Source organism: Gadus morhua, chromosome 11 (assembly GCF_902167405.1).
Source record: "Gadus morhua chromosome 11, gadMor3.0, whole genome shotgun sequence".
Classification (NCBI taxonomy): Eukaryota; Metazoa; Chordata; class Actinopteri; order Gadiformes; family Gadidae; genus Gadus; species Gadus morhua.
The window spans coordinates 26811076-26833384 of NC_044058.1; the positions used below are offsets into that span (position 1 = coordinate 26811076).

Sequence of the window (22309 nt, forward strand, 5' to 3'; positions counted from 1 at the left end):
ACTCCCACAGTCAAAAAACCAACACGTGTCGTAGAGAAGACGACAGGAGATACACGCCAGCCTGCCAGAATCACAACAAACACCCACACAGTCAGTGTGTGTGTGTGTGTTAGTGTGTTTGTATTTGTGTGTGTTTGTGTATGTGGGTGTATGTTTATGTGTGTGTGTGTGTGTATGTGCATGTCTGTGTGTATGCTAGTGTGTATATGTGTCTATCTATGTGTGTTTGTGTGTGTGTACGTGTGTGTCTTAGCGTGTATGTTTGTATGAATGTTTATGCGTGTGTATGCGTGATAGTGTGTGCGTGTTTATGTAGGTTTGTGTATGTGTGTGTGCGTGCGTGCATGTGCATGCATTTGTGTGCACGTGTACTGCAGGCTGGTGTTTGTTAACAAACAGCTCAGAGAAGAGCGTCTTTATTCACGGCTCCAGCCGCAGCCGCAGCAGCCGTCTACGTCTGCAGAAAACGGCCAGCGCCGGAGAGCAGAGAGCAGCGCTGATTAAAGATGGATGTAAGACTAGTGTCAGGAGGCCCCTGGGCCGGCTGCCAGGACTGTCAGCCGCTCAGGTGTCAGCGGCTGGCCGCAGCAACGGGAGCAGAGAACCGGAGATCAGCAGGAGGATCACGTCCTCCCGGGGCGAGAAGGCTGCACTCACCGCGGCACACCTGGTCCAGAACAAACAGGTAAGATGTTTATCCCGCTGTGTATGTTTTGTCCTCATTAGACTGAAAGGCAGATCTTAGGATTGGAGAATTAAGGGTGTTACAGACGTAAGGAGGTCCGTGGAGGATTGGATCAATAATGGGGGATCGATGCACACTAATGAGCAAGAAGGGTAAGAGCCTGAAATGGGGGATTCTGTTCATGAATGATGGGAGAGGTGTTTACAGTTACCCTCGCTGTCATCTTCTTCAATCTGCATGTGTACGTGGCGATTAAACATCATGACTCATGTAAAAATATCAGCATAAAAATAGCAGTGAAGTGTCCTACTGAACAGTTACTGAATAGAAAACCCCCCAAAAAAACAGCTCAGGCCTATAATAATGAGACATTGTTCCGGCCTTTTGATGGAGGGAGGAAACGGAGACATGAAACGGCTGACCACAATACATCTTCAAAAGACCCAAATACAGCGCAGTCAGGAGACTCCTTCTGCTGACTCATCCCGTAACCACCAGGCCTGCCGCACATCCGCTGGTTTCTACTTGTTTACCGGAGTAAAGCCGTCCGTTGGTATTCTAAAAATAAACCCAGCTAATATTCCCACCATGTGCTCTGAGTTGCCGCTAGAAGGTGCAGGAGCAGCATAGCTGTCGCGTGTGAAAAGCTCAGGTTGGTTAGTGGTGAGTGGTGGGTATTGTAGACTGCATTGGAGGCAGACTGTGGTCACCGTTGTCGGGATAAGGCCTATCTGTCACCAGCTGGGCTGAGGTTCACTCATGCACGCAGGTGAGCTTGGGTTACCGTTCCTTGCTTGTCAGCCGGTCTGCTTCCAGTTTCAGAAGCACTCAGCCCCACAGATGACAAAGCACTGCGATTGAGTTGCACACGCTGCAGCTAATATGCTGACAACGAGAAACACTGGACTTATGTTAACTTATGGGGGGCTTGCCAACAATAACGTCTAGTTCTGTGTTACTCTACTCCTGCGGGGGTAGGAATGTATTACAATTGGACAAACTGTTGGAAAGGTTATTTACAGCAGCCTGTATCTGCATATGCTTTTAGCAGTCATCGTATTACTCGCAACCCTAATGCACTTAGCGCTTGAAGTCGACACTTTCAGCAACAAATTACAATAATGAGGAAAAATCATTTTGAATCATTTTGTCAGATGAAAAGGCCCATATGATCTAAGAAGTGTCTTGCGGTACGTTTGAGACGTTGACTTTCAGCAACACATTTCTAAGAAACATAATTTCGACTCATCTTGTCAGATGAAAAGGCCCAGATGATCAAAACATTATCTCATGACCTAGGTCGACTTTCCACTCAAACAAACAAACACCATTTCTTCACTAGACCAGTCGGAGAGAGTCAAAGCCGTCCTCCCTGTCCACTGATTGCATGACAGAACCGAACCACGATCAACACGCTGTCTTGTTGAGCGACTACAAACGCTCCGCCGTGACCGAGGTGCACGGAGGCCTAATCAGCGGCTTTGCTTCCACAGGAAGTTCTCCGTCACACCAGGGGCCAAGGAGGGATGAGGCGATGGCGTCTTCTGGAGCCGAGTCGCCACGACGACGCACTTTGAGGAGGACCACCGGCGGCAGAACCCTGCTCCAGGACCTCCTCCACAAGGGAGGCTCTCACGTGGGTGCCCTCCGTGACCTTCTGTACAAGGCCCACCCGTGGGTGCTCTCCATGACCCTCTGTACCTGCTGTGTCAGGGAGATTCATTTGCACTACTTCTACATTCACAATCAGGGCATTTGGCAGATGCTTCTATCCAAAGCGACTCACAATAAGTTAATTTGTCAGACGAAAGAGAAACCAAAATATTGCTGTCGGTACAGTCAGGACGTTAAAACCAAGTGGCAATCACTAACGATCGCTAGCCCATTCCCTGTATACAACAACGAAAGGATAAGATGCTACACAAGTAGGATTTTAGTGCCAGGTCATACAACCTACAATAGGTGCATACATTAAGTGGCAGGATGTACATCATCATCATCATCATTCGCATCACCATCATCATCATCATCATCATCATCATCATCATCATCATCATCATCATCATCCTAGTTTAATTTATCGAGGTCAGAATTATTCCTCCCCCGAGGTTGGGGCCTGTCTGACTCAACGAATTCGTCTTAAATGCCCTCTCCACACATACAACCTACAATAAGTGTGTAAGAGGGGTGGGAGGGAGTCTATGCCGAGTCCAGGTGAACTCTGAACAGGTGAGTCTTAAGTCCGATCCGTAGGGGACCTGCTGTACAAGGGAGACTCACCCCTGGTTTCCACACAACAAGCGCCTTACTGTCAGCCCTTATAGCATGCTTTGTGTCTCCCCACTCGCATGCATATGGATACACATGTTCCATATTCACACATATTACTGGTCTGGTCCTCTGCTGTGACACCCATTCCCGTCTGGGATTGATTGAGTACAATCCTCTCTTTATGGACATTAGCGTACTGGCGTCATAACAGAGTTGGCTTCACTTCACTTTTTTCGCAATGTCAAACTCATGTACAGTAAGTAGTGTGACGCAGTGTTTGGTTTGTTAACAGGCCCCAGGTGAGTTGGGCAGGGAGCCCAGGCTCATCCAGTCCATAGCCGGTCTGATGAGGGGCAAGGGTCAGCTGCTGCTCCTGGAGAGACCTGATGCTGTGGAGGTCTACAAGGTCAGCGAGCTGCCTGTCATTCTGGCAACATGACACCCTGCTGGACTGGGATACAGTGGAAGTTGACCAACCGTCACATGTGGAACCACGCGCACACACACACACACACAGTCATGCACACACACACACACACGCACAGACACACACGCGCACATACACACACCACACACACTCACACACAGACGCACACGCGCACACACATACACAGACACACGCACTCGCGCACACACGCGCACACACACACACACACACACACACACACACACATAAACACTTATGCTGGGTAACACACATACATACACACACACACACACACAACACACATGCATGCACACACTTCAACAAATCAGCAAATCATCAATATCAGTAAATGTTGATGACAATGAACAGGATGGAGACAGTGTGGGAGGACATCTGAGCACAGATCCGGCCAAAAGATAAAAAGCTGTCAATGAAGCATCTCCTGGCAAGGAACATTTTCCAAGGAGTAGATCTAATATCAAGCAAGAACATGAAATCCAAACACACATCTGACCACAGAGCTTATCTTCCAGTACCAACTCTGAACAGTCTGAAGACAATCACCTGAAGACAGCTCAGGAGGTAGAGCAGGCTGACTTGTAAGGGTTGCTAGTTCGATCCCCGGCTCCTCCTAGTTGAGTGTCGAGGTGTCCATGAGCAAGACGACTACCTTTACCTGCTCCTGTTGAGCTGGCCATCTCTGGCATTGGATAAGAGCGTCTGCTTAATGCCCATATGTAAAATGTACATAGTATCCTGAACTCAGTGCGTCATAACACGGTGTGTCTACACAAAGTGTGTCTGAACATAGTGTCTGTGGTGTGATCTGCCTCTTCTGAAAAGCCATGTTGAAAGTATCTGAGACTGATTCCTAGAACCCCCACATAACCAAACCGTATTTCCGTGAAGAGACACAAACCAGACCTGTCCTCACCTTGGACCCACAGCCAATGGGGAAAATACTCACTTTGCTGTCTTTCATTTACTTTAATACACTCCCTGACTCGTTGGACTTTGCTTTGATCGATGATGAAAATGTGCTAGTGTTCCCGGGTCCTTACTACGTCGTCCCCGGTGAATGCTTTCATGTGTAGACTAATAAATGGCCCTGTTTATCTGGGTGTTTCCTGCAGCTTAACAAGCCCACGGTCCGTTCAAAGGGAGCTGCTGCCGACCAGTTGTACCTGCCGAGGATACCGAGAAGGCCCTCAAACCTGGCCTCGCTCAGGGCGTCCCTGAGCAACTCCTGTCCCTACCTGTGCGACCAGCGAAGGGGCAGTGTGTCCTCCATGTGCTCCCAGAAAACCGTCAACTGGGATAAAAAGACGGTAATTCAAAAATGTAATAAAAAATAGCTAAGACTCAAGACTCACTTGTTCAGAGCACACCTAGATTATGCATAGCCTCCCCCCCAGCCCCCACTAACCCCCTCTTACGCACTTATTGTACGTTGTACGTTCTGGCAATTGTAGCGCAACAGTACTTAGCATTGTGTAGCATCTTACCCTAGGTATCTTTGTTGCATACGGAGCATGGGTTAACCTAGTGATTGTTAGTGCTTGGCACTTGGTTATATGAACATCCTTACTGTACCGACAGCGATGTATTCTTGTTTTTCTTACTCCTGACAAATGTACTTATTTAGATTTTTATCCTATTGACGCTTTTACTTTTGGATAAAAGCGTCTGCCAAATGCCCTAAATGTAAATGTAATTAATGACAAATCGTGTTTGATATTTACGTTAACAAATTGTTGTCGGTTGACGCTTTTTGGCCCAGCGTTATCGACCAATCGGAATCCAGCATTCAGCGACGCTGAATCAGACACAGCATGACCTCACCCTCCGTCTCCTCCCCTCTGACGACAGAGCAGCCTGAAGGCCCTGGCTGAGGCTAAGAAGTCCAACGTCACCGTGACGATGACCTACCTGGGGCTGCGCAACGCCCACTCCGGCTCAGGCACCTTACAGGACGAGCTGCGGGTCCTCCAGCAGGTGAACGGGGGGGAGAACCTCTGCGTGTTCAAAGGCCTGGTAACACCCGGAGGTAAGGGCCTCGGATTGACCTGTGAAATTCAACATTGCGTCAGCCGGCCCGTGCTTTCATCCACGCCAAGGTTAATACTTTGGAGTGCAATCATTGTGTTCAAAGGGTTTGGTTTTTTTTGCGGCAGTGTTTGAACAGTGCTGTACCTTCTAACGAATACAAAGACCACGGATCAATTATGACATCGTAGAGCAATGCTGTACCTTCTAACGAATACGACAGACCACGGACCTGCTGCACCTTTTAAACAAATACGACCATGACCATGAATGGACTGTTACCATTACGCGCCCTTCTAGGTTTCCTTTGCTTGAATCATGCTCTCAACCTCAAGAGCTAAGTTGTGTTTCGTTGGGTTCTCCTCCCGCAGAGCAGTTCCAGTTCCTGTCCCAGAGACACAGGGGCTACCCCTTCAGCGCCACCATGTACGTCAACGGCCTGATGGCCGCCCGCATCAGCTCCTGCTGCGAGTACCGCTACTCCCCGGGCTTCCAGCAGGGCCAGCGGAGCTGCTTCAGACTGGCCTGGCTCTCCGGGGGAATGCCCTGCCACAGGTGTCTGCCTCACACTTACCTTCCATGTCCATAGGAACTAAGGGGTCTGCACACTGCCCAGAGAAACACCCACACATCCGGGGAGGTGGGGGCGGTGAGGGTGGAGTTGAGAGTGGGTCTGGGCGGGGATAAGCTCAGGAGGTAGATTGGGTTGGCTGCTAGTTAGATCGCCGTCTTCTCCTAGCTAGAGTGTCGAGGTAATAATAATATAAATTGGATTTATATTGCGCTTTTGTCACACTCAAAGCGCTTCACAGAGGACAATACAACAAATAAATAAATACACAAAATAAATGCAAAGTTGATGGGGAGGGGGGGGGGGTGGTCTAGGAGTAGGCAGAGGAGAAGAGATGGGTCTTGAGGTGGGACTGGAAGATGGGGCGGGAGTTCCAGAGCCTGCGAGCTGCCCTGGAAAATGCTCTGTGACCAAGGCTGCAGAGTTTTGCTGTGTGGGTGGAGAGGAGACCGGCTGAGGAGGATCTGAGGGAGCGGGGGGGGGGGGGGGGGTTGATAGGGGAGAGGAGTTCAGTGAGATATGGGGGGGCCAGATGGTGGAGAGCTTCATAGGTGAGGACCAGGAGTTTGGAATGGTTCCAGTGGGAGATGGGGAGTCAGTGGAGGTTTTTGAGGACTGGGTGATGTGGTGCCAAGATTTGGTGTGAGTGAGGAGACTCTCCTGGAGGGCTGCTACGATGTGGACCAGCTGGAGTCTGTTGATGGTGGTTGTGCTGATGCCGGAGAGGAGAGAGTTGCAATAATCGAGGGTGGGGGGAGATGAATGCGTGGATTAGTCTTTCGGCAGTGGGGGTTGTTGTTGTGAGGAGGGGTCTCTGAGTGAGACAGCTCACCCTCATAGCTGTCGCCTTGCATGGTTGACTCTGCTGTAAACGTGTGTATACACAGCTGTATGTCGCTTTGGATAAAAGCGTCTGCTAAATGCCCTAAATGTAAATTAGGTCAACAATTCTTCTGGCCTGGGAGTAGAAAACCAGTCCCAGGATGTGCTGGTCTTGGACTGGGTGCTCCTCAACCCAGTCACTGCCACCCAGTGACTCGGTGACGGTTTGTGGCTGGCGGATGACGCGTGGTCCACTTCCCAACCCCACGAGAGCAAACCACGATATTAAAGATCAATATCCGCCATCTGCAATAACGTGAACCCAACCGTTGAGTCTGTTTACTTATTTATCGTATCTTACTTTGTAATATTATATCCACTCTTTGACATTATATATTGCTTTCGTACCATCACTTCCTGCTATTGCGATGTCCCCTTTTGTTGCGGTAACACCGCAAACGTCTCCAGTATGGGATTAATAAAGGAGGTTATGAAACGGAAAGTAGAAAGCACAATACCTTTTCCCATCACGTTTGGTTCCGCCTTAGCTCCACCGCGTGTTTTCTCTTCTAAAGAACGCATTAGGGCTATATGCGGGCAATATAAGATGCCTGATTAATTCACTGTACCCTGGCTGTGGAATCGTGTTGTGAGAAAAATAAAGGAGTCAAAATAAGAGCACAGCTTTTCTCATCTCTTTCAGATGTACAAGTCTCCGAAACAAATACGGCTCCTGCCAGCAGCTGAACAATGGCACAAAGGAGAATTTAATTCCCCCGCTAGACCGGAACGCTGGCAAAGGTAGAAAGGCAGCAAATGAGTGTCTCAATTTTCCATGACTTCCTCCTGCTTATTCATCAAAACATTTATTGAGAGCAGGCCCGAGTCTTTGTTTCCAATGGACTGTTTCCACGACAGAACACCGCACGGAGCACTTTTCTTAAACCCTCGTCTAATTTCCTTGGACTAGCCCCCGATGAGGAGCATCACTCAGCCCCCCCGCTCCTCCCCGCCGCAAAGCCGGAGAAGAAGAAGAAGAAGACGTTGAGGCAGAGGACACGGGAGCACAGCCGGGAGGCCAGCTGTCCGTCCAGCGACAGCGAGGAGGACCCCGCGCCCGCAGCCGCCAAACGTCCCTCCAAGCCCAAGAGACGCAAGGGCCGCCCCGGTCCGAGGGAGGGCAAGGGTGGGACGGGGGGCAGCGGCGGAGAGGGGAGGAGGCGGGGCAGTAAGGCGGACCCCAAGGAGACTCAGGTGCTGGGGGGCTACGACGGCAGAACCGCGACTCACAAACAGGTCCAAACAGACCAGGAGTCCCCCGGTCAGGGCAGGACCCCGCGGGCCAGGAGGGGGGTGGTGGACTCTGGGAGAGGGGTGGTGGACTCCGGTGAGTGCAGTTCATCGGACTTCAAGTGCCCTCTGCTTCCTGCTCTGTTGTGGTCCCAGATCTGCGACCACAACAGAGCAGGAAGCGGAGGGCCTGGCAGCGGACGAGGTCGGCCTGCTGGAGCTGTTTTTCCTTTCGATTTTGTTTTTTAACGGACAGAAGTTTCCTTTCTCCTCCTTGTGTTTGGTCGCCCTCCAAAGGGGGTCCGCAGGACAAGGAAGCCCTGACGAGGCACAAAGCGGGAAGAAAGACGGAGCCCGGAACAAATGAGAAAAGCAGAGATGGGGATGGAACCAAGGACTACTATGAAGAGTGTTTGGACATGAGTGCAGCGCTGGAGCGGCGCCCAAACCAACACAACTGGTTCAAGGCAAACAGTATGTATAACGTGTCAGAGGACGAACCCGGTGACCGTCCAGCCCTTACATAATACACTCCGGCACTTTAGGGGGAATTATGTAATGTGGTATATATTATCCAAACGTGCTTCATTCAGCATAAATTGTATCCTGTTGGGCTTTTACTGACATAAACACACACACATTTACACACATGGAAACACAGGCGCACACACACACAAATACACATATCACATCCTTATAATTGTATCGTGTTGGACAGAAATTTTACTATTAAAAGTTAGTGCTAAACTTTTTACATGAACAGTACTATGAATTACACAATGAAGGACACCATGAACTACTCAATGAACTACTACTCCATGAAGTACTCCATAAACGACATCATGAATCACATCATGATCAACACCATGAAATACCCCATGAGGTACGCCATGAAATATACTATGAACTACAACATGATCTACAACATGAACTATTCCATTAAATACACCATGGACTACACCATGATCTACACCATGAACTACACTATGAACTACTCCATGAACTAAACCATGATCTGCAACATGAACTAATCCATTAAATACACCATGAACTACACCATGATCTACACCATGAACTACACTATGAACTACTCCATGAACCAAACCATGATCTACAACATGAACTCCATTAAGTACAACGCATGCCACACATGAACTAAACCATGGACCAAATGCGTCCCTCTGCCATAATGAAACCCTCAGTCGTACTAACCACCTGACTCTCTGTGTGATAAGTCTTGGAGCGATGTCGTCTGAAGAAGCGCCTGGCAGCAGGCCCCCCAGGGACCAGCTCAGACCTGGAGCCCAGCGAGTGTGAGAGCGAGGAAGAGGTTCCCCCTGAAGAAGAGCCAGCAGAACCAGAGGTGGAAGAACCCCCACCAGAACCAGAGGTGGAGGAACCCCCACCAGAACCGGAGGTGGAGGAACCCCCAGCAGAACCAGAGGTGGAGGAACCCCCACCAGAACCGGAGGTGGAGAAACCCCCAGCAGAACCAGAGGTGGAGGTTCCCCCAGCAGAGCCAGAGAACCTGGGAGAAGAAGATCTGCAGACACAGGCAGGACGAAAACAAACATTTACGACGTGAAATTCCTAAAAAAAGAAATCGCAATCGATTTTGAGACAAATACAAAGAAAAACTGATCGAACAAATGTTAAACTAAAGTAATCATTCATGTTAAGGAAGTATTTAAGTCTTGTAAGTTATGCAAACCACTAGCATAAAGAAAGGTTTTTGATTTTCATCAAATACTATGGAGGTTTGAATATACCATAATATTACATTAACAAAGCCCTTAGCAAAAACTAAATAAGAACAAAATAACACAAAAAAGCCACAAAATCACAAAATCCCCAACCTGTGTTTAATTCCACCTTAAAAGAAAGGCACCATTTTCCCATCGTCCGGCGCTGCCGCGTGTACCCGGCGGCGGGGGCCTCGATTAATCCGCCCGTGTCGGCGTTCCACCTGCAGCTTGACGCCATGATGGCGGTGCTGAACGCGTCGGACGAGGTGGAGCAGCTGGTGCTGAGGAACACGGGCCTGACCGACGACCTGCTGTGGAACCTGGTGGAGGTGCTGAAGAGGAGCCCCTCCGAGGTCACCCTGCTCAACCTCAACCTCAACCGCATCGGCCCGTTCGGAGCCCACGTCCTACTGGACCTGGTCAGAGCCAAGCCCCAGGTCCAAGGGATACAGTGAGTTCTGGTGGCCTGAGAGAGGTGGGGGTGTCAGTACTGGACCACATATTTATTGCATGTAGATATACCCGCAGAATCATGTATGCACGCATAAACGCACAAAAACACATAAACATTTTCAAGCAGGTCAAATAGTTAATACAAACTAAACGTCTTCTTATTCGGCTTGTTTTGCGAAAGCGATCCCCTTTGATGTTTGTTTGTTTGTCACCTGACCTTGGTGGACAGTTTCAAATGTGTTTGATAATTAAAGCTGAAGGACCTCTGATGGAAATCAAGCGGCCATCATCTGCACTGCACTGCGCTCTTCTGTCCACAGCATATTCGGAAACAAACTGCGCGACTACGGCGTCCAAATCCTGGTGAACGGGATAGTGGAGCTGCAGGAGCAGACGGCCAGCGAAGCAGTCCTCCAAGACAGCATGCTCCTCCAGTCAGACCAGCTCCTCCAGTCAGACCAGGACCTCCAATACACCATGCCCCTGCAGTCAGAGCAGCACCTCCAACAAGCCATGCTCCCTCAATCAGAGCAGCTCTTCCAATCAGAGCAGCACCTCCAACACACCGTGCCCCTTCAGTCAGAGCAGCACCTCCAACAAGCCATGGCCCTTCAGTCAGAGAATCCCCTCCAGTCAGAGCAGCACCTCCAACACACCGTGCCCCTTCAGTCCGAGCAGCAGGTGAACCCGGACCTCCTCGTCAGCCTGAGCGCTACGTGGGGCTCTCTCAGCATCTTCACCCTGCTGGAGCTTGACATCGGTGGGAACGGCCTCGCCAGCGACGGGCTGCGGCTGCTGGCGGCGTACATGAGACACTACTCCTCCCTGCAGTACCTGGGCCTGGCGCAGACCAGCGGGGCTGACCTCGCCGCGTGGAAGGAGCTGTTTGACAGCCTCAAGGAGAACAGCTCGCTCACTCACATCGTCCTGGACGAGAGCAGCCTGGGGGACCCGGGGGTGCGGATGCTGGCCGACGTGCTGCGGGTCAGCGTCAGCCTCCGGCAGGTGGACCTGGACAGGAATGGCATCAGTGACGTGGGAGGGAACGACCTCATGGGGGCGTTGCTCTGCAGGACTCAGTGTCCACTGAGCCATCTGAGCCTTCAGGAGAATGACATCAGCCCGGGACTCATGAGACGCATACAGGAGGAGGTGAAGAATACCTGACACCAAACGACTCAACGATGACGAGTAACATGCAGTTAAAGGTGCTGCAGAAAAGGTTTTTGAGTGACAGTAGATAATATTTGCCACCCTCTCTGCTCCCTCCCGCCCTGTGTTTCTCTGTCATTGGGAAGGGATGCATTCACTCCCCTTTGATTGACAGGCAAAATGTTTTTCCTGAACCAATCAAGGAAGAGCTGTCCTCCGAATCGGTTCCATACAGATGCAGGTGCAGTTAACCAGAGAAGATATTTCACAGGGCATTCAACCGCTGCCTTTATAACTAATTAAAATCAAATGATGGTTCTTAAATAACGCCTGCAGTACCTTTAAATGTAAATGAATGTACTGCAATACACATTGTTCAAAGAGTATTCATATCTTCACATTAATCCCCAAAATCAAATATGCTGCAGTGATCCGATGTAAAATAAATACCTGAATCTCCTGCTTCTAGGCCACGGGTTCTCATAGCGCCCCTGATCCCCGGATACTAATCCGGGATAAGCCCCTCAAACCAGAGAAACCAGATCATTCATCAAGTATGACAGGACGTCTTAGGGGATGTGTCCCACAACCTATACCCAGGTCCTCAGTTCCCCCACTTGGCAGGGCCGTGAAAAGACCCAGTTCATGACAGTGGCCGCCTCTAACAACCCGGTGAATGTTCTTTTTCACAAATTACCACGTCTCAGACCGGAAAAACATTAGTACGATTTGTTGTTCAGAAAGTGCCAGGAAAGAATTCAGCTGGCGCTTGTCTTGGTCCTCCTTGACTAGAATGCTGCCAGTTACAACCCGCCAGTCTGTTCTGAGGCTCTCAGCATCGGCTCAAGTGGAGCCCACAGGAAAACACAGATCTCCTGCTGCTTCCTCTGCATGCCCAGCCCAGGACGTACAGCGTCCTGTAGGGTAGAGCCAGGCCTCATTCAGACAATGTTTGAATTAGACTCAATTGCAGTCTGGATAGGCTTGAAGAGAGCACTCCTATTTAGATGTGATTCTGGTTGAATGCAGCTTCTTCATTCCTCTTATTCCTCCTGCTTCTTGCAGGAGGACAAGGAATTGATTGATTTCAATCATTTGATTTTCACAAGTTCACTGTAGTAATAAGACCTCCGATCTGAGATCAGTCCCCTGTCTGGTGATCTGTAGTCAACACACCGCCGTTCCAGTCAGAGGTGTGGAGAAACTAGGGCAACTACACACGCACAACTACACACACACAACTACACACACACAACTACACGACGCCCTCGGGTCGTTGTTCTTTCAACGACGACAATTTGATAATAACCTTACGTGTGATCAAAGCTTGTCATGGCAGGAAAGATCCCCACCGAATGCTCAGAAGGCTGCCAATAAGGACTCTGCTGAAACCTATCCTTCCACGTTTCATCTCCAGTCTCATGGATTAACTCCCCCAGTGATAACAGTCCTCTGGAACAGCTTTGCCCCGGATGACAGACAAATTAGTCTGGCGCACCTGAGGATTACAAAACCCAGTCGCCGTTTCAGCGGCTAAAATATTAAACTCTGCAGTGTACCATAGACCTAATTCACCTAGAACGTTCATAAGTAGAAAGTTATATGCTAACCCTTACCCTCTTATCCTAGCTATCTTTGTTGTATACAGGGAATGGGTTAACCTAACAATTGTTAGTGCTTGCCACTTGGTTCTATCAACATTCTGACTATACCAACAGCGGTATATTGTTGTTCCTCCTTCTTCTGACAAAAGCACTTATTGTAAATTGCATTGGATAAAAACATCTGCTGAATTTCCTAAATGTAAATGTAAATGTAAGTAACATTTAGATGGTTTGATTGGGTTGTCATGGTTTCCCCAAAAATTCTGCAAAGTTTCCCCAACCAACCAACCAATATGGCCACTAGGGCATAAGGGCCCTTTCCTACCAACAGATGCATGCATGTGATACAGTGCAGTTGTGGTCATGCAGGCTGATTCAGCCCTATTCTGATTATTCGGGAACTTCATTAACTCCCATTGATACTGAGAGTCGTCCGTTTACACCTGGACATGGTGTGTATCGATAGCCTGCTGTCTTTCACTGCCTCCTGCGGCTCAGTGCATCTTTTGTCTCTGGGACAACGTGACCTTAGAATACCCTGAAATGAACACTTCCCTGAAAAAAATCCAGAAGCTATTGCCACAATGTTACCTGTTCCTTCTCGCTTTTAGAATAAACACAGACAAATGTTTAAGTGAAGTGAGTATTGTGTATGTTTTATTTACTATTCTTCAGTAATGGAATCAGAATCGTATTTTATGATTTTTTTATAAATGTATTAATAAATATTGTAGTAGATATATGTAGATATATCTATCTCAATGATTCTCGTTTTGTTCTCTTTGGCGACACCTTTGGTGATAAAGCGTCATTTTCCCAAAGATTCGAAACAGTGACCCCCAGGTGGTAACATTTATAATACTGCCAATGCCAGGGCTGTCATCCGCAATCACCATTGTGTTACCACAATCAGTGATAGAATGATTACTACATTTGCCAGTCTACATGGTGTTGATATAAACCTTTACCAACCTTTTTTACAGTTCCCAGCCTCAAGCAACATGATTGAAATACAAATATCAAATAAAGTAAATAAAGTGAAAAGCCCTGCTGATATGAGCTAGTCTGCCCAAGAGTTTGGATATGATTATAATCAATCTAAGGTCTGAGTTGTGCGTCAAGTCAGATGGAGGCAACGGTACCATTTTCATCACCACAAGGATGAACATAAATAATGTGGGAGAGAGACAGCTGAACATTGCCTGCACAATTTGCCTCAGTGTACCGCATTAAGAGGTTGAAGGGGTGTGTGTGTTTGTGTGTGTGTACAGTAGAGCTGCTCTCCCTCCACATTTACAGGCAGAAGATCTGGAGCCGGTGTGTTTGCGTTTAGGGGAGCCAGAGGGAGGTGAACCGGCGTGGATGGCCAACAGCAAAGCCTCCGTTTGGCAGGCTCCCACTCTGACCCTCCAGTTAAACTCTGACTCGGTTTGTTGGGACCGTCCAAAACAGATGGTCCTGGAAAAGCCTCTTCGTTGTAAGGAAATTGTTTTCAGTAGAAAGTTTCATAAAAAAACATGAAAAAATTGGTGTCTGCAAATGGTTGTGTCCATGTTCACCACTAGAGGCTCTTTCAGACATACTTGTAAGATGAAAGCAAGTTTGTCAAAGCCCTTCGTTGGCCTGTCCAAGAACAAATCTAAAATGAAAACAAAGAACACATAACATGTAATTTAGTGACGCCTTCAACACCCTCTTCATCTCCACATTCGGTGGAGGTAGCAGAGAATACTTCTGGCTACGGATGAGAAGGGACGATTTTCTGAGATGATAGCACTCCTGTGAGATCTCTCGTCAACACAGAGACGCTCCCGTCATCAGAGCTGCTGTTGGAAGAGATTTATAGATCGTATACGGCTCGGTCGATGACGTGGGCTGTCTACACTGAAGACCGAAGCCAAAGGTTATGATTTGCACACAGCTCATTGCTCAGACTTTGGCACAGACAGAAAAACGCAGCTGAGACCACAAATTATTTGAGCTAAAGATAAGTGAAGTCAATCTTACGTGAGACATCAGTATCTCTTAAAGCATCATGCGAGGGGGGTCTACCTTTCATACTAACTCTGAACCAAAAGGACAATACGGATGTGTTTTCCTCTTAGCCTTGGCTCTTAGCGCATTACAGCATGATGCATGATGATGCATGGAAAAGTATGTGGCCTTTGGAACAATGACTCAATCTGCTGTTTGACATTTGGTCAGATAGATAGAGGAGTGTTTCAGTATGGAACATGCATGCAAATGCTCATCCAAAAACGAAATGTCCCCATAACAGTAGTAAATGGACGCTAGAGATGGTATTTTCTGCTGCAATCTGTTTCTGTTAAACAAATAAAACATTTAGCAACTGTATCCATCACTATCTCTTTCCATTCTCTCATCCGTCCATAAAATTATTCTGCAGGAACTACTGAAAAATATCCTCAAATCCAATTTGAAGCCGCCTAACTCGGATGAATGGGTCTTTGCTCCGTCCTGTTTAAATGTATGTACAGCGCAGCCAGAACCACGGGACAGGCGGCCTTATTGGATCCAGCTGTGCGCAGGAAGAGGCTGCCGCGTTCATCTGGCCCCAATTCAACCAAGACAGGGGAGTAAAACAGAAATCCCTCAGTGTTTATCATACCAGGGTTTCCATCAGCAGAACCCAGGCCGCCTCAGCCCCGTCTTCTTAGCGGAGAGAGATCACCAGGGACCACGTGTCTTAAACATCAAAGGATAATGTAGGTTGCCGACATAAACTCCAAAATATATTTTTGGTGTTTTGTTGTTGTTCGTGTCAGAGAAATTCTCAGACTGATTTCTCCCGCGGCATCTTGAATTCTGTTGGATGATTATTCCAGTGTGAGCTCTGGCTGGTGCTCATGAATTATACAACCGCTCTGTCGGCGGAGCATTGTGGAGATGGTATAGAATGGCTCCTGGCTACGTTGCCATCGTGTCTCCAGGAAAATCCTCCAATTTCCTTTAGACAATGAAGTTCTAATATCCACTGCGATGTTGCCGTATGTAAGCCAGCTGGGCACGATTACGTATCGGCACCGTCAATCTGGAACAGAAACAGTTGCAAGGTTGCAGTATCCACACCTGCCAATGGTTACAGACGCGATGAGTGACCTAAATCCCGAATAAAACTTTATCTGGCCACCAGATATTCATCCTTCTAATGAGTTAATCTCAGTGGACGATTTGTTAGAGCTTTCCACCGCTGCTGCCTTCCATCTCCATGAGTGGGTGACTAGTTCACAAACTAGCTAGGTGGAAGCAAGACTTCCACTCGCGACACTCAAGGGTTAGCATTGTGAGTTAATAAGTGCAAATTTAGCATCTTAAGTTGAGCTGAAATTGTCAGCAGAGTTAGTGAGTTAGTTAATGCAAATTTAGCAGCTTAAATTGAGCTGAAAGTGTAAGCAGTGTAAATTAGTTAGTGTCAATTTAGCCGCATAAGTATAGCTGAAAGTGTAAGCAGTGTGAGTTAGTCAGTGTTAGTTTAGCAGATTAAGTTGAGCTGGAAGTCTTAGCAGTGTTAGTTTATTAACGATGAGCAGCAAAATTTGAGATGGAAGTGTCAGCAGCCTTAGTTAGTATTAGTTAAGCAACACTGTTTAGTAGCCAGTGTTAATTAATCAAGTGTTCGCAGTGTTATTTAGTTAGTTTAGTTTAGGAGCTAAAGTTGAGTTGAGTTAGCAGTGCCAGTTAAGCAGCTTAAGTTTAGTATTAAGTGTTAGCAGTATTTGTTTAGCAGCTAAAGTTTAGTAGGCAGTGTTACCAGTCTTAGTAAGTATTAGTTTAGCAACTACATTTTAGCAGACAGTGTTAGTTAACTAATGTAAGGTTTAGCAGTTAAAGATCAGCTGGAAGTGTCAACAGCCTAAGTTAGTTTTACTTTAGCAACTAAAGTATAGTTGGCAGTGTTAGCAGTCTTAGTTAGTATAAGTTTAGCAACTAAAGTATAGTAGGCAGTGTTAGAAGTCTTAGTTAGTAATAGTTTAGCAACTAAAGTATAGTAGGCAGTGTTAGCAGTCTCAGTTAGTATTAGTTTCACAACAAAATTTTAGTTGACAGTGTTAGTTAGTTAGTGTACAGTTTAGCAGCTAAAGTTAAGCGGGATGTTTTGGCAGTCTTAGTTAGTATTAGTTTAGCAGCTAAAGTTTAGCAGGCGGTGTTGGTTGGCTACTGTTAGTTTAGCCGCTAAAGTTGAGCTGCCTGGAAGTGCTGCTGCTCAGGAATGTTACAGAGTCGCACTACTTCTCACTTCTGGCTCGGAATCCCGTCTTCAAATGGGAGTAATCACCACGGCCCAAACATCATGTTGCAGACGGTGCCGATGCCGGCTCTCAGCTATCAGGTCCGACACACAGATCATGTGCACGCTTCCCGGGCCTGTGCACACATTGCTTCCCTTGTGTCGAGTAAGAACGCACGGTAACAAAAGCTAACATCCGACGGAGCTCCGGCAGGTACATGGGAAGAGCTCTTTCAAGGCGCTGTGGCCAGGGGACAGGGAACTGTGAGGCTCTCTGTGTGAGCCGGAGGGATCTTGTTGCAGGGCCTGAATCAGGCCTCTGTTGGGTCTCCCCTGGACACTGTCGTAGCGTGTTTGCTGAAGGCGGGCCAATGAAGACTTTCTTTGACGGAGGAATTTCACAGCACACGACAGTGTGCACAGTAACACCATGCAGCCCTCCAAGCCCGCTCAGAGTTAGCCAGGAGCGGAAGTGGCGAGTCCTCAAATAGACCTAGTCTTCCAAGACCTTGTGCTCCCAGGCCAGGGAATGAGTCAGGGGAATTCGCAAATTCGTGAAATGTTTACCCTGTAGGGTAAACAATTAATTTCATTATTTGTGGTAAAAAACACTTAAACCCCATATTTACATTAAAGTGAAGGAACCCAATTTGTAATTCTCCTCATTTGAGTGGGAAAGGGCTAATCCCAAGCAAATCCTCAATACAAGTCGTGTGGAATGCCTTTGTCTCCGTCGTCTATTAGCAGACCCACATAATGATGGTTTGAGAAAACAGTTTAAATGAAAGCCCCCCCCCCCCCCCCCCCCCCCCCCCCCTCCGTTCAAGATTTTTATTCCTCGATGTGAGCTGAGGGCGACAGAGGGAGGTGTTCCCCCCCTTCCACAGACTCAAGGATCCCTCACTCTCCAATAACTTTCAATTTCACTAGTCCGCATACTCGGCGCTCAAGTGTAAGCGACCGGACTGCTCTCAACGCATCGGACTTCGCTTAACACCGGACTGCTCATAACACAGCGGACTGCTGCTAACACAGAGCGTATCTCCAAGACGCGCGGAAACCAAACGCGCGTAAAAGAAACGCGCTTTACGCGGTGGAGTTCTCCAGCGTGCGATACACTCCGATGACACTCATGCACAGCTGACAGAAGAAACGATGAAAGAAGCGATGAGTTTAGAATGAGTTGTTTCATTTGAATGTACTACGTGTCATTGCAAACCTATTGCGGTATCCGGAGGAACACTTGGGATGGAAAATAATTGCTTTTATCTGCCACGTCTGGACTATAGTACAAACTCGCAAGGAAGAATGAAGTAACCGCTATGGAGACGGACAATGCCCCGTACTCCAAACTCAAAACAGCTGGAGTAGGGGGGTGAGTTGTTCAGGCTTCATTTTGCAAACTTATAGCTTTGCACTTTTGTAATTCAGTTGTGAGTTGTTGGCATTACTTACTGATTACAACCAATGCATTATAAATTCTGTAGTATGGCGGTTGTGTACTAATTTGCAAGATGCTAGTGGATGGACGTATAGGCCTAAAGCATTGAACTAAATAAATAGGCTTTGCATGTGGCAATATTTCAGTATCATTGTGTTTTTTAAAAAAAGGTAATGTTTTCCATTTTACGCAGGACATAAAAATAACCAAGATCAAATATATAATCTTGACAATTCGAATGTTCTTCCATAGTTTTGTTTAGTCATTGCCTACTTATACAATTCTGATGTATGGGCTCATTATTCCACTGGAGAAAGTCTGTGGAGTGCAACATAGTTTCGCTGCTCGTCTCCCCATGAGCCTCCAGATCCGTGAGCGATCTGCTGAGCTTGTATGAGGGGAGGAGACATCGTCCCGGTCCCTCTCTCCCCTCTTCTCTCTGGTGACGCCCACTGTGCGTACAACTACACACTCACAGTCACTCAGCCGCTTCTACCAGCGGGGGGGATGAACTGCAAGTCAAGTAGTTGCATCATAAATGGGACATGTGGTCATCACTGGGTCTGGGAGGCCCGCCCCTTCCTGCCCCTTCCTCTCCCGTTTGAATCACAGAGTGAAGCTGGGGAGCGCTAGATGAGTAGCCCTGCCTACGAGGAAACCCCGGTCCCAGCAGCCTCATCAAACACTTGTTGAATGGATGCAGCAGTGTCTGTGGTGGGGACATCCCAGTGTGGCTACTGGCCGCCTGGTGTTTCTTGGTGCTGGTGAATCCATCTGAAGGCTGCTGTCCCTGGCACGCGTTCAGTGCTGGGTGGGTCACTGTGAGGCCACGCTGCGGAAGTGGTAACAACCGGATGTTCGGGGTTTCTTCCCGGCGTGGCGTCCGTGACCGCGGGCCAAAGCTGGCTGGCCCGTGTCCGGCGCCGGTCACGGGCTGGTGTTGCTGACGTGATGACACACGCGCTCCCGCCGGCGCACTCCCAATGAGGCAAAGCCTGTCTCTGGTTTGGAGTACGATGGAGACTGTCTGAGATTGGGTCCTTTATAGCATCAGAGGAAGTGGTTTGGGGTCACGTGATCAGGCTGGGCCTGAATGTACTTTGCACACATATGGATAAATAAGGATGCATAAAAGAGGGGGGGAGGGGGGGGGGGGGGGGGGGCACAGAGTTTTACGATGACATAATTTGGCCTTTTAGAAGACCTCTGCAGGCCTCCCCAGAGCGGCTACGGTCGGGACGTTCGATAATAAACTTAGCTCATGATAAACTGCTCATTAAAAGTAGGGCTAGCAGCAGAGGCTGTAGAGGCTCAGGCTGTACTCCCAGCGATAGGAGGGCTGCCTCTCTCTCTGCTGTACATCATGTAGTACCCTCACCAGTCCCAGGGTTTATTCAAGAGGTGCTGAATAAGTCACAGGTAGTATAATGTTATGTAATGTAGATATAGTATCATATGTATAAAGATTATATAAATATCATTATCGGTGAATAGGGGGCGACGTCTCCAAAGCACCTGGGCGTGTTGTATCTCTCTCTCCCAATCTCTCTCTCTCTCTCTCTCTCTCTCTCTCTCTCTCTCTCTCTCTCTCTCTCTCTCTCTCTGTCTCTCTCTCTCTCTCTCTCTCTCTCTCTCTCTGTCTCTCTCTCTCTCTCTCTCTCTCTCTCTCTCTCTCTCTCTCTCTCTCTCTCTCTCTCTCTCCCTCTCTCTCTCTCCCTCTCTGTCTGTCTCTCTCTCCCTCTCCCTCTCTCTCTCTCTCTCTCTCTCTCTCTCCCAATCTCTCTCTCTCTCTCTCTCTCTCTCTCTCTCTCTCTCTCTCTCTCTCTCTCTCTCTCTCTCTCTCTCTCTCTCTCTCTCTCTCTCTCCCTCTCTCTCTCTCCCTCTCTGTCTGTCTCTCTCTCCCTCTCCGTCTCTCCCTCTATCTCTCTCTCTCTCTCTCTCTCTCTCTCTCTCTCTCTCTCTCTCTCTCTCTCTCTCTCTCTCTCTCTCTCTCTCTCTCTCTCTCTCTGTCTCTCTCTCTCTCTCCCTCTCTCTCTCCCTCTCTGTCTGTCTCTCTCTCCCTCTCCCTCTCTCCCTCTATCTCTCTCTCTCTCTCTCCCTCCCTCTCTCTCCCTCTCCCTCTCTCTCTCCCTATCTCTCTCTCTCTCTCTCTCTCTCACACTCCCCCTCTCTCTCTCCCCCCCCCTCTCTCTCTCTCTCTCTCTCTCTCTCTCTCTCTCTCTCTCTCTCTCTCTCTCTCTCTCTCTCTCTCTCTCTCTCTCTCTCTCTCTCTCTCTCTCTCTCTCTCTCTTTCTCTCTCTCTCCCTCCCTCTCCCTCTCTCTTGCCCTAACAGCCAGTTCTAAGCAGTCTCCTCTCTCCCCCCAACAGGAGGGTGCTGATTCTCTGGACCATCCTGTGTCTCAGCTGCTCCCTGAGGTCAGCGCAGGCCCAAGGTGAGTCCGTGTGTCCGTTAGTCCGTGTGTCTCTGTGTGGATGCCTGGTGACCGAGGGTGACGCTGACAAGAACACGCTGGCGCTGTAGTGGGTCAGGACGGCGAAGCAGCTGAGCAAGGCCCCCTCCAAAACACGGCCCCACTCTGCTTCCGCACATGCACATACTCAGGGAAGTCGCGTCGAGATTTACCGTGACCCGGGTGAACCCAGCGGTCCTCCCCCTCCTCCCCCTCCTCCCCCTCCTCCCCCCCGGCTCGCTGTACACTCCCGCCAGTGTTCCTCCTCTGATGTTTGTGCTCGGAAAGTGGGCTGCAGCTTGTTTACTCTGCCTTAAGAATGATAGCAGGTCTCGGAGCCGGCGACGGCTCCCCCGTCTGCCGGTACTCCTGGACCGGGGCCTAATGCACGGGCTGCTGGGAATTAGATCACCCAGAGGCCCTGGACGTCCCCCTAAATAACATGGCTTTATTTGTTGTTTTTATATTTCGTCTGCTGCGGCACAGAGTCAGCCCGCTGTCTCTCCGCATGACTCCTTTCAAAATGTGTCTCTGCATAGCCTTACCCCCCACTCCCCAAAACCCTCTTACTGACTTATTGTATGGTGTATGTCCTTGCACTTAAAATAGTACTTAGCATCGTGTAGCATCTTATCCTAGCTGTCTTTGTTGTATTCGGGGAATGGGTTAACCTAACAATTATTAGGGCTTAGCTCTTCTATGAACATCTTTACTATACCGACAGCGATACATTGTTGTTTCTCTTTCTTCTGACAAATGTACTTATTGTAATGCGCTTTGGATAAAAGCGTCTGCTAAACGTCCTAAATATAAATGTAAACGAAGGATTCCCCCGATTGTCATTCCACGCAACAGACACATTTACCCTTTACTATGGAGTGCCAGAGATGTCAGAAACAACAAGACCATATCACTGATTGCCATTTGTTAGCCATTTGTTCGTAACTTCTTCCCCCATTACTTCACTAATTACAAAGCTCTTTTATAACATCACTGATGACTTGTGTCTGTGCCTGCTAGTCTCATGGAAACATTTACAGTACACACTTTTCCCTCAAACCTAAACCAGATTGAAATTCTTAGGCACTGCTTAACGTAGTGT

At 48.4% G+C, this 22309-nt stretch overlaps 3 protein-coding genes across 4 annotated transcripts in view; all 3 read left to right on the top strand.

Moving 5' to 3' along the window:
- The first annotated feature begins 286 nt into the window (after positions 1-286).
- Positions 287-9752, top strand: LOC115554609 (RE1-silencing transcription factor-like). Its single transcript, XM_030371394.1, has 10 exons — positions 287-685; positions 2179-2321; positions 3249-3362; positions 4517-4711; positions 5253-5430; positions 5801-5984; positions 7526-7623; positions 7793-8209; positions 8410-8586; positions 9348-9752. The coding sequence occupies exons 2-10, from the start codon at positions 2220-2222 to the stop codon at positions 9695-9697; spliced, it is 1815 nt and encodes a 604-aa protein (XP_030227254.1). The 5' UTR covers positions 287-685; positions 2179-2219; the 3' UTR covers positions 9698-9752.
- A 215-nt stretch (positions 9753-9967) lies between these two features.
- On the top strand, positions 9968-13705 carry LOC115554610 (TOX high mobility group box family member 3-like). Its single transcript, XM_030371395.1, has 2 exons — positions 9968-10308; positions 10631-13705. Exons 1-2 carry the CDS (start codon positions 10094-10096, stop codon positions 11475-11477), a joined length of 1062 nt encoding a protein of 353 aa, XP_030227255.1. The 5' UTR covers positions 9968-10093; the 3' UTR covers positions 11478-13705.
- A 4476-nt stretch (positions 13706-18181) lies between these two features.
- Positions 18182-22309, top strand: part of col27a1b (collagen, type XXVII, alpha 1b) — a 66773-nt gene continuing 62645 nt past the window's right edge. The window contains exons 1-2 of one of the 2 annotated variants that reach the window (XM_030371281.1): positions 18182-18690; positions 21125-21189. In XM_030371281.1, coding sequence (XP_030227141.1) covers positions 18638-18690; positions 21125-21189 — 118 coding nt within the window. In that variant the 5' untranslated portion in view covers positions 18182-18637. The remainder of the gene's footprint in view (positions 18691-21124; positions 21190-22309) is intronic. The other variant, XM_030371280.1, reaches the window with a different exon arrangement.